Source organism: Hyposmocoma kahamanoa, unplaced genomic scaffold (assembly GCF_003589595.1).
Source record: "Hyposmocoma kahamanoa isolate Upper Pololo Valley unplaced genomic scaffold, ASM358959v1 117, whole genome shotgun sequence".
Classification (NCBI taxonomy): Eukaryota; Metazoa; Arthropoda; class Insecta; order Lepidoptera; family Cosmopterigidae; genus Hyposmocoma; species Hyposmocoma kahamanoa.
In genome coordinates this window covers 1,762,916-1,775,992 of record NW_020653397.1, presented here as the reverse complement: position 1 = coordinate 1,775,992, position 13,077 = coordinate 1,762,916, and the positions used below count along the sequence as shown (strand labels likewise).

Sequence of the window (13,077 nt, the reverse complement as noted above, 5' to 3'; positions counted from 1 at the left end):
AAAGTAGTATTCAATGCAGTCTTAATATAAGTTTCTGCTTCGTAAGTAATCTCGATAGCTTAGTGGTTGAATACTATAATGTCAAGTGAGCGGCGCAAGGTTCGATATTAAGAACTTAATATCCAACTTTATTAGTAAATAACGAACTTTTGTTAATAGGTTCAGGTCTGAGGCGTCAAGATACTTTCTTAAATGTTTATTTAAATTTAATTTCGATGATCTCATTGGCCTAGCGATTTGCACAATATAGATGAAGATACATTTATTTCAATATAACTTAATCGAATACAAGTAAAACAAGTGTAAATAAAGCTATTGTAGTATTAAAATATGCATTTATACGTTCTTCATAGTAAAGCATTTTAACATTAGAACCGTATGTGTAATTGCGATGCCTAAACTACGTAAATATATACCTGTAGTTTAGGCATATTTTTGGGCGAATTTCTTTTTAAACAGACTTTGAAACAGAGCGCAACAGAGATTGATTACAGCTTAAAAAGAGATTTTCTATATTTAACAATAAAACAACTAGTAGTTATAAATTAATGGTTACCTATATAAAAATAATTATGAAACAACTTCCAGAAAGCCCTCTGTTTGTATGCATCATTGTAAGCTTTACATTTAAGCCATAATTTAACAATCGGCGCTCGATGAGCAGGTCCTTGGTTCTATTCCCGGGTAGACCAGTTTAGGGAACACAAACTAGAGAATTCCATGTTACTAACCTATAATCAATTTTACTTAAAGTTCTTTAATATGGTTGTCTGGCATTATTTTTTGTTAACACTTTATTATTATACAGACTCGTCATCAGTCGATAAATGTCCACTGTAGGACATAAGTGTCTAAAACATTAACACAGACATTTAAAAACATTCGCCCATCTTTTAACCAGTAATTTCTAACACCATTTACAATAACAGCCATAACTAAACATCGAAGCCTTAATCGCCGCCCTAGCTAGGGCGGGCGCCGCCCTACAACCTTCTTCCTTTCGCAATAAAATCTATTATCCCTTGTTTCACAATTCTTGGAATTTGACAGAAAAACGTCATAAGACACAAGTGTCAATCGAAAGTAAATCTTAAAGATATGGTTATATATTTCATATTGGAATGTTGGCGGAAAGGTCGTCGTTCCGGAGTAGACGGCCAACTTTAGATGGGTGTAGTATATATCATTGGAGGTCGATATATTTTTAGGTGTGTTTGCGTTTCGGGCGGGGTGTCTGCTACGAGGTCTCAGGATCGATAATGGGCATATCTTCATAGTTGCTTGTTTGTTCGATAATGAGCATACCTTGGATGTTGGGACGTTAAAATGAGACGATTTTTGTGATGATATAACGTAGTTGTGATTAATTGAACTGAATGAAGGGCGGTTATTGCCTAGCTGAGAGAGCATCAGCTTTCGCTGCGGAAGGACCGAGTTCGAATCTCAATGGTTTTTTCAGCCATTGTTTTCAAAACATACTCTATTTTCAAGGCGAGAGTGAACAGGCATTATTTAGGTGTGCATGCTACATCCTCGACCTCATCGTCACTTTCCATCAGGTGAGATGGAGGTCAAATGCGCACTTATTTTTTATATAAAAAATAAATACTCATGGTGCAAGCTACGGCTGAGAATAGAACCCGGACTTGTTTAGTTATAAATCTACCTTGAACCACTTGGTTGTAATAAAGAGCAGTTTTAGGTTTAACACGCCAGCTTCATGTAGATTATGTTTCATAGTGATGTTTTCCTTCCCAGTGTAGCAAGAACTGATCCCAGGACTTCCTATACAAGAGGCAAGCCTTCCAAAAATCTTCTCATGCAAAATTATATCAGACATGAACTATCCCAATGACCTGCGAATAAAACCAATCGATACTATCAGCCGTTATCCATTACGCGTGGCTGTTCCTCGCTGACAGCTGACAGCTGTCAGACGCGGCCTTGACAGTCGCTGTCATCGATCATGTGACGTCACGGGTCGATAACCTGGAGGTGACGTAACAGGCGGGTTTTTTTTTTGGGAAACTGTATTCAATTCACAGTTTATTTCGGACAAATAACCATATCGTGTTAGTAAGGTATTAATTATCCGTATAAACTACATTAGTAAAACTAAGAACCAATAATTGACGGCGTAGGAGAGTATTTAGTACCTATATACACCAGATGTCGCGGTGAGTCTTTCCAAAAAGCTATTTTGTAAATAATTTGTTTTATATTGACAAACTGCAACTTATCAAAGCTACACTAATTTCTAGTGATAACAAACAAATCAACTAGATGGCGCTTATTGCACAGACCTGGGAATCACGCTCATTATTTCGGACCAGGACACTCAGATTAGAACCAATTTAGAAAAGTTCTTTTCTCAGATTGGTGCTACCGGGAATCGAACGCAGTGTAAACTGTTAGGCCACGGAGATCGTCAAAATAATTTGTTTAAAGCTTACTTGGAACACGCGTTATAATTATAATGCTAACTACACGATAGGATTGGATCTGTTAACAGTTTTTCTTACAATTTTTAAGTTATTGGATGTCACGATTGTTTGACATGTAATTATTTTTGTGAGATTACTTCACACTCCACTGGTTTGTTATAATTATTAATACAAAGAACGTGTCGGAACACTTAGAAAAAATCCTTCGATAATCGAGTCCTTCTCATAGATGGCGTTACGGCAAAAAAGTCGTTAAAATCATCAACAAAATACTGCGACAAGCACCTAGAAAAATTCGTAAGTTCCGCTAGTTCGCTCCGTGGCTTAGTTGATGTAGCATCTGACACAGTTTGCTGGAAGACGTTGGTTCGAATCCAACTGAAGAAATTTTTCTAACTGTTCGATCTTTGTATTATTGTTACAATTATAACAAACTAATGTTTTTCTTATAGTTTACAAGTTAATAGTTACTGTCGTTTAGATAATGGTTATGCACTTGTTTTGTTTGACGTTCTGTAGGGTAAAACCGGGATAGATGCCGCACTTTTTGAAAGGGCCTCCTAATTTAAACATTATTAGTTTACCATTAACAATTCCTATGGATATAACTAGTGTAATCTTTTACATTACATTAATACTTGATTTTATTGATCTAACATTTACTGATTTTGAAGAAATTGACTTTTTGCAAACCTATTTTTTTGAGAATAGATGCCTACCTTTATGGATAGACGCCACACAATGAAAATACCAAGAAGGATAGATGCCCTTTAGAATGAAATAGTAAAATTCATAATAAAATGTTTTATTTGTAATCTTTTATCTACTTATTACATCTTTAATAGTAAATATAAGCGTATTTAAAGTTACTACCTACTTCACTTCGTATTTTTGTAGCTATCAAAACATTCTATACAAAAATGTTCGCAGTTTGAACTATGAATAATTTGTCTTTTTGGTTACTTTTACTTACTTTTAAACTTCGCGTTGGCGCGAAAAATGGAGGCGTCTATCCTGTTCGATATGGATAGATGTCCTTTTATTATATAACTAAGCTATATAAAAAAGAGCGATTATTGACACCTAGGTGCGCAGTTAATGAACCAGTGTATAGTTATAATAAAAATAAAACGGAATTTATTATAACTTACAAAATTATGCGACAGTAAATACTTGCGTCTGAAATTTTGAACCGTTTATCGTGTTCGTCGCGGAGATAAACGTATGCACAAGCCAAACGCGTCTATTCCACATGAAGCCCTGCCGGGACCTTGATAAATGGTGTCTATACTCCTTATTTAAACTAATTATTCTTTGTTGCGATTTGGGGAACTTAGGTTTTTTGAAAACGAGGCACCTATCCCACTGCGGCATCTATCCCGGTTTTAACCTAGTAAAATCTAGCATGGTACGTGTTTAAGAATTCGTCCAGGGAAGTAATGTCAGCATTGGACTTCCATCTCACCTGATGGAAGGTGACGATGAAATCTACGCTCGAGCACGCATATCTAAACAATATCTATTCACTCTCGCCTTGCAAAGGTCCAAGTTATAGCGTTCAGGGAACAAGTCTGCTTCATGCAAATCCTTGGAATATCCATACAACTTCAATATCATAAAATACTTCCACGCTTGTCTTCCATTCCATTCCAGGCTTGCTACTGGAAGGTGAGGATCATGATAAACCCAGCAGAAAACGTCAACTTGTAATAGAAAAGCGTCTCCAACTAGAACTAAATACCAGGCTACCATCGCTCGCAGGTATCTCGTTTCAAATCTCATTTACTAGAAGCAACGATATCGTATACCAAAGAGATTTGAAGGTAAATACAGTCGAAATAGTAAGGTTATCAGCTAAAAGGATGGAGTAGGGAGGTGGAGCAAAAAGGACATTCTTCGATCGATGGCGAAGCGGCGGACGCAGTTAGAGCGACCATTAGGGAAATTGCTTTATACCGACCGACCCCGGCACTGATACCTACCTACGAAGTTTTTGTATGAATGTGTACCGGGGCACCGGTTACCTTTAAAAAGTTTCAGTTTCCGTACATCTTTAATATCAATAATGTCCTAAATAATTACACCAATTATAACTACGTAACATTTGTTTATTAACGCACACACTCAAAGCCCGCGTTGTGGAAATACTGTATCATGCATAAATATAGAAAAATGACGGACTTTTCAAGTTACAAGTACAGTTTTTACAAAGATTGTTTTATTTTAAATATATGAAGAAAAAACGAAGAAAGTTACAACTATATTCCTTATTTTAAACCAGAGTTTATCCTGAAAATGCCACTTATTACCAATTCAAAGTTTTTGTTCAAGGTGACAATAATGTTATTTAGTGGAAGTGAAAACATAATGTATTAGAACTGCAATGGAAAATATTCATTAATGATCCCGATAATTAAACGAAGACATGGCTCAAAGGACTTATAGCCAAGCCTAAATCCAAGAAAAAAAATGCGCTAAATATATTATATGACATGCCATGGACACACACAACCACAAATTACACCCAAAATAACGAGATAAATAAATCGATATATAATATCGAAATATAGACCATACAAATATTTCTCCCGCCACCGTAATCAAACCTGGAACCTCTGCGTGGCAAACCAGGATTGCGGTCGGTTTGCTTCTATAAAACATTTGTAGTTATTTTCAATTGTTATGGGTACTTGTTGACATTATACAAAAAAAGACGCTATTTAGGACACCCACGAGATCAAGGTTTTAATCGTCACCCAAAAGCGAGAGAAAACCTCGTCAGCAAATGAAATAAATTAACCAATAGGCGATATGCGTGTATCAGGCAAGGAGCACCTGGGAGGATAGCATTTGGCAGCGGCGAGGGTCCCTCTTCTCATCGTAAATCACTCGGTGTATTTTTCTGCTCCGCAGAGACTTACGTGTTTTATGCGAGCCTTCCATTGCCTATTTAATTATTGATTTATTGAACATTGGCAATAAAGCCATCAGTAATAACAAAGAATTAATAAACTCAAAAAGTGTAAAAACTGTGTGAACAAAGTCCCGCCATTTTTCTCTAGCATTGCCTCCGTTTCGTCGGCGTTTCCCTTTTTCGTTTTTTTTTGTTGCTAGTTCTTGTATGAGTGTCGTATATTTTTATTTGTTCCATTTGCTGTAATTTGTCACTGCGACGTTTAAGTTTTTAAAACCTCTTCCGTTTATGGTTTCGAATAAGTGAATGACGTCATGAAATAGATAACATTTATGGAGACAGTATAAAACTTTACGTACTTTTAAATCTGTAAATAAACTATAAACTTGACGCATGTAGACTTACGTAAGCCTTAAATATTCAATACTATATAAATACACTTTAATACACGCATAACCAAAATATAAAAACAAATAAAATACGGTTAACAGGAAGCTATTGCTAGATAGCAATCTCTTTCTGGCGATCCCTATTGACAGTTCCTACAGACATTTCTGTCGCCAAGAGGTGTGTCCGCATTACTGTGTTCCGGTTTTGAATGGTAAGGATGCTGGTGACATTACAGGCACACGGGACTTGTTAACTTATGTCTCAGGGTGACGGGTGCAGTGGCACTGCCTATCAGATCTTTGCGATTTAAAGCTCAGAGTGGCTTTGCAACTGTTATGGATAGGCGTGTAGATAGGCTTAAAATTATAAAAAAAAAGTTATCTCGTCTACTATCTTTAGAGATAGTGCAATTACGCGTTACTAGCATTAGTTACGCGCAACTAGCATTGGTTTATTTTATTATAGATATATTTCCATTTCGGTAATTTAGTGACCAAGTCAAATCCGCGTATGGTCGTCAACCAAATCAACGTGGTGGCAACCAAATCAGCGTGATATACGGGAATCTATTGTTATCAGTCCGTATGCAACATAAATTAATGCTTGCTGTGCAAAAATGAGAGTCGTAGTTATTGAGAGAACAAAGTAATGACGTTAGATCCCTTTACTACAAAATTTGGCCACGGAAGCAGTTTTATTGAAGTCTATCTTTTTTGAAGACGGAGTAAAATGACAGTTCATTGTGCAAAAGTGTTGCCCGCTTACGAGCAGCTAGTGATTGCAGTCGATAAATATTCTATCGACTATCGGTTAAATATTGGTCACACTTATGGAATAAATTGCTGAACTTATTTCATTTGAATCATCCTCGACCCATTATTCATGCAATTACAGAGCACAAGTTCATTTGAATTGTCAATTTTTGTAAGTTCAAACATACATACGCTACATTTAGAACTATGTTTATGAAAAATACAGAGAGGAGACCCATTTCAAAGATTTTCATTTTACTTCAATATAGATAATCAAATTCGGCCATTCTTCTTAAAATGTATATGAACAAAAATTAATTTCGACCATAGTAGGTCAATTGTCAAAATAAGAATAAAGAAATCATTAACGCAATTAATAATAATTAGAACGTCGTTACATTTACAATTCAGTCATTTTTGGCAAAATTCTATCTTCTTTCAGAATCTATCGATAAAAATATCGACAACAACTACATAACTATTTAAACTTTTATGAAAACTGGCAACTTTACGTATGTCATTTTACTCCGTCTTAAAAAAAGACAGACTATAATTTAGTTTTTGACATTACTTAACAGGTCGTGCCAAAGGTACTTTTTCTCCGTAACAGCGGCTTTTGTACAAAATTATAAACTGTTTTAATGCTTCCAGTATGGGTAATTTTTACTTTTGACAGAAATTTTGCGTTAGCTCTGAAAAACGGTTCCTTTTCGCAATACGGCAGTGTACCTTCGAACATCATTTACACCATAATTCACACGAAAAGAAATGCCCATTTGTTGGCAATTAAGTACAATAGGTATAAATGTATCAAACATTCTACCATATAATCAACTATCATTATTAAAACAATGCAAAACACGAATAACACGGCAATTATACATTCATATTTCTTTTTTTACCGCGTTCCGTTTTATTCAGAAAATTTAAAAACAATTGGTGTATTCGAAAAACTGTTTTGATTTCTCGATTCTTGATTTCTATCATTGAAAAGGAACGGATTTTACTTAATTATAGTTCTTCATTCGAATTAGATCTCCGGGGGATTATTTTGAGCGCAACCGACAATTATTTTCACTCGATAACCATTGTTAATTATTGTTTTTAAATGTACTTCTATTGTAACGTTGGAAATGGTTAGTTTTTTTTTGTTTATTCAAGTTTCGCTTGATGGTGTGAGCCTCCTCGTTTTATTTTAGTTTTTTAATTATAGCTTATTATATAAAAGTTTAGACAGGTAATTAGAGTGCGTGAATCACACAAATTAGTATTATACATTCTTACTTTCAAGTAGGTATACGAAACAAAGGACTTGTAGACTTCATAGAGTCGAACGGTTTTTGTGAAACGCACATTTAGCAGCAGTAGAGCTGTGAAAGAATTCGTCTAGGGAAGTACTGCCACCTTGCTTATTTCTGCCGCCAAGCAGCATATGTGCATTACTGCGTTACAATTTTAAAGGTGGCATCTGTGGCACCTTATGACTCGAGCGCAGTTCGTTGCCCCTCAGATCTATGCGATTTAAAGCACTGAGCGGTGCAACTGTTTTGGATAGGCGTGTCGCTTATCAGCAGGCGCACGACTCGTTCGTCCCGTACCTTGGTAATATAGGTAAATAAAAAAATCCGTACTACATTTTTTGTCGCCGTTGAAACGAATTGGAGCCCGTTTTACCTCTCTGATGTTTTGTTATTTATTTCACTCCACCTTCGCAAGATAAAGAACATGCAACTCTATTACCTCCCATCTTTCCTTGCACATTATAACACGTGTCGTCACGACCGGTTGGATATAAGAGGCATATTTGGACAATTTCCTCTCGCCCCCTCGCGTTTCCATAAATATAACACCTCGCCCTAAAAAATTCGCCAGGTTATTACAATTTTTCGCCTTATGAATACACTGTAATATCCCTCGCGAAGGGAGTCACACCTCACCAATTTTACTTTAATTCTTATTTAGAGTGGCCCCAAATTTTCGGTTACAAGATTTTTTTACTATTTGTTTATGGTGCTAAACTTTTTTCTTTCTCGCTGTTATGACGCAATTTTCGCTTCTCGCTACGACGTAATTTTGCTTTACGGTTGTTGTTCTCCATTTTCGATTTTGCTGCGACATTAATAAACATCTATTATTTTGTTAAGTCAAGATTTTGCAGATATTACACTTAGAAACTCAATTGTGTACTCGATGTTACTTAGAAAAATTGTATAATAATTTTATTTATATGCCTAGTATATTTTTGTTCTTTTTTTAAAAAAATGGTTATATATATTAAACAGTCATGACAACAAGATTTTGAAAAAGTGTTCACTGGTTAAAATGAATGGAAATTTAATTTCTCTGTCCATAAAGATAGGTTTAGAAATGATAACCAGGATAACATGGAACAGAGAAATTATCTATTCAAAAAGACAACAGAGGTCAAGAACTTTTTTATTTTTCGAAAAATCGACCGTTCATTCCGACTCGCGCGACGTCATTGCTCCGCTATCAATCATGCATGCACCATTGAGCCGCGCGCGCTTTTGTTCGAATTACGAATTTCCAAAAAGGAACATAACGCAAGAGAAAATTATGGTGCTTGCATTCTTTTTAAAATACGAATTCAAAATTCGACCCCCGCAGTGTTGCCTGCATGCAACTTACATGTAGTTGTATTATCATTCAATTAAAGAATTAAAAAAAGAGCATCGTATAGGTCCCCCATAAATTGTTCGCATTTTTAATTCTCATTTTTTTTATAACTGGTCAACCGTGTCGTGTTATCTAATCTGACAATAACGGTGCTTATGCAGTGTGACACTGTTAAAAAGTAGGGAAATTGCTAATGGTGTATGATATTGCCGCCCTACGCTCTGGGGTAAGAAAAGACTTAGGGTGGCAACACCTTGGTTCTCCCAGGAGGTGTTTTTCGAGTGTTTTTTTTCTTTTTTTCTGTTTTTTTTTTGCGTAATGACGTTGAGGTCCTGGGAGAGTAGGATGAATCCATTAGATAGGCGGGAAGAGCTTAATGTTTGAGTTTTTTGTTGAATCGAATGTCGTTGTCTCATGTGTCGCGATAGTACATTAGTAGGAATTGTAATGGCTTTTTCTCGTATGAGGAGGGTCGCTGGAGCCCTCCTTTATCGTTATGTGCTGATCAAAGTACTAGTTAACTGGGGACAATTGCAATTGCCCAGTGGGGTAGGTAGAGACTTCGCTCGCATCAGTCTCGATTTGGTTGAGATTTTGCACGCTGAGGTCGACCTTTCCTTATATTTCCATCCACATTTTCTATAACACGCAATACGAATAATTGTAAATACCTCTAACAGTTACCGGAATAGAGGCCTAATGTTTGTAGGGGATGACTTTCAAATTAAAAAAAAAAGATATTTCCCAGCTTTCGATATTCGAAAACCCTTATTAGTGCTCTAAACTATTCCAAATCGTTTAAAATTTGACAGTGTTCTAATTTGAAAAATGTATTATTTTTTCCAGGCAAATGGTGTCCGTCGCGACGCGAATGGTCGTCGCCGCCGGACGTTGCGCGGCGGGTCTACTCCTCCGTGTTTCTGGGCAGCCCTGGTGAGTACCCAGGTATGATCGTTCTGATTACTTACAACCTTATTTGCAGTTCGAAAATAAACTACGTAATCAATTTAATTTCTTGGGCACGTTTCGGGAACTACAATGTAAACATTGGCAGCACAAAGTTAATTTTATCAGTTACTTATACATTTTTATTACTGCGTGTTTTATTTACGAACTGCAAATATAAGTTGTAATCGAAAACCCCAAATATTTAAATTATTATGTTCGAATTTCAAAAAAGAATGCAATTCGATTTAAAATATTGAATTATGGCTGATTGAAACAGTCATATTCAAATTTTAAATTTTAGTTTTTATAACGTTGAGACGATTTATCTACGAACAAAATATCGATTTTTATTTTTATCAAAGAATAAAGAACGTAACACACCTGTAGGTACAGCGTAGCGCTACATAAAAACAAGTGCGTACACCTGCGATGACGTCACAGAGAGAAGTTGCCGACCATCCATCACGTGACGTAGGCACGTCGAGGCCTCCCGAATATAGGCCTTTGCCTTGAAATTTTACAAATAACTAAACATTACACTCGCGTACACTTTACAGTAGTTATAAAACAATTTATATCTTTGTAGATAACGTTCCATAAACGTCCAACTCTCAATACCGTATTAAAAACACGTAGGAAGCACTTAAATTCGTAATTCAAATTTGAATATAGAATAAGGAGAAGTTTCAAAAACCACAAAGGTATTTTGTTCCAATAAAAATTCCGTTCAATTTTTCTTTTTAAAGATAAAAGCATAAAGGAAGGCCCATTATCACCGTGACAATTAAAAACGCAACAAAAAATGACAAAGACAGATTTAGATTATAATTTGTGTTATCGTTTCCTTTAGACTATATTAAATTCCGCTTGGATAAATATGTCGTTAATCTGTATTAAAAATTAATCGATTTATTTTTGGTATGTCTCTACCAGCATATGGGGTTTATTTTACTAGAAAATCTATTTTAATATCCGGTTTATGAGGGGGATTTAAGGAATGGTTCCGTTGACATTCAAAATGTAAGTCGTAAGCCTTGAAAATAGCTGCCTAATTATAAATAAGAAGCAATTTGATTTTAACTTATTTAACATTATTGTCTGTTGGTAATTTCAAATGTCAATGAGAACTATATTTCCGCTGTTATTGAAATAGGCAAATATGTATAATAAATAAATGTCTGCGTTGATAAAGATATTTTAGAAAAAGTTTTGAAAAAATTTTTGAGAATATAAAAGAAATACTTTTTAATATATTTTATAAAGAAACAAAAGTCTGTCGAGTTAACCTTCCCAGATGCTACTGTGTACAATTTCTTCCTTTTGTGTTAAGTGTTTACAAAATTTTTAAATTATTTTTATCAAACCTTGACTAAGGTAAGGCTTGCTGCGCTATTTTTTGCGACCTTCATGGAGATGACAAGAGATCGTGTTGATAACGAGTGATCGATGCGCTGTCATCTCAAGTGCGCGCGCGCTGTTCGATATTCAAAATCAGGTAGCTAATACGTGCTGGAGAAAACATTTTTGAATTTTCAATTCAAAGACTAGAACATAAAAATAGCCATGGCAGCCTAATAGTTTGACCTCCCGCCTCACAAGCAAAGACGTGGGTTTCAATCCGTGCTTGACATAGATATTCGAAATTTATGTGAGAAATTTAATTTAAAATTTAGGTATTTGTCGAAGGAGGTTCACTGGCCAGGAGAAGAGACCCGTGCTCACCAGTGGGAGACATAAAAGAGTTGATGTTGACATACACCAGTTAATTGACAATATATTATTAGCCATTCTGTAAACACATGATAGAGACAGAAAGTTTACAATATTGGTTTCTTTAAGTATTTGTATCTACCTATCCTCGTTAATCATAAAATAACGAATGAATTAGGTACTTTTGTTTCTGAGTTTAAAAAGTGGGTGAGTTGTTTCCTAATTTGAGTAAGCACTTTTAAATCAGATGTCGATAATATGTATCTTGAAGCTTCCAAAGCTTAAAAGAAATAAAAATGGTCTCCACAGACCTGTGATTCGGCTGATACTTTGTAAGAGACGGCTCATTTTGACAGCTGTCACGCTGGGTCATTACAGGAATCGATTTAGCTGTCATCGGAAATATTTATGGTGTCAGCCCAGTTGTGATTTACACTAGCGACATCTGTCTGATGACAGAAGCTTTAAAAAATACATTTTGAAAATATTGAAATGTACCTATTACATGAGAATTTTTGTTTTGCAGTTTTGTTGTTTGAAAAAATGTGACGCAAATTGTACAAGATTGAATCGACATGATTAACTTAAGTTCCTTTTAAAGATCTTTTCTTTCTAATAAACAACAAATCAAATTAAACACGAATTAATTACCTAATCGTTAACTAAATCATTACAAAGTAAGAGTTAACATAAATAAATATTTTTAACCACTTGAAATTTTCAACTGAACTATGTATTGAGCGAGCACTAAGCATTTACAAACATTAATCACCCGGCTAAAGACACTTGAATCAACGGACCTAATTACCGGCGACTACCAAAATAATATCAATCATTTTAATCGTCCGCTATCGCTGCATTTATACCGAACGATCATCAACTTTGACGACCCGTTAACTTTTATTCTAACTATTGATGACAACCATCATCTTAAGAATTTCGTTTTAAAATTCGTAAATTTAAATTTAGAACTCTAATTACAACATAATAATAAATGCTGAATTCCAAAATTAAATCGTACTAAACAAAAAAAAGACATGGCAGCATTATCAACAATTTAATATTGTTTTATTAATAGAACAAAGAACAAAGAAACTTTCTCGACTACCGAAACCATTCGTAAATAAAATATTTGTTCTTCACTTGTCAAATAGTTACAGTGGATTCGATACAACAACGCCATCTATCCGCCCATACATAACATCAAAACTACATTCAACTACTCACAACCTAAATTAAACTTTATTACAAACTCACACTGTTACAATTCATACGACATACG

The 13,077-nt window shown here is 35.2% G+C and overlaps 1 protein-coding gene across 5 annotated transcripts in view; it reads left to right on the top strand.

Moving 5' to 3' along the window:
- Positions 1 to 13,077, top strand: part of LOC113239948 (homeobox protein homothorax) — a 452,743-nt gene that overhangs the window by 239,962 nt on the left and 199,704 nt on the right. For 3 of the 5 annotated variants that reach the window (XM_026477123.1, XM_026477121.1, XM_026477118.1), the window contains exon 9: positions 9,984 to 10,082. In XM_026477123.1, the coding sequence (XP_026332908.1) occupies positions 9,984 to 10,082 (99 nt within the window). The remainder of the gene's footprint in view (positions 1 to 9,983; positions 10,083 to 13,077) is intronic. The other 2 variants (XM_026477122.1, XM_026477119.1) reach the window with 1 other exon arrangement.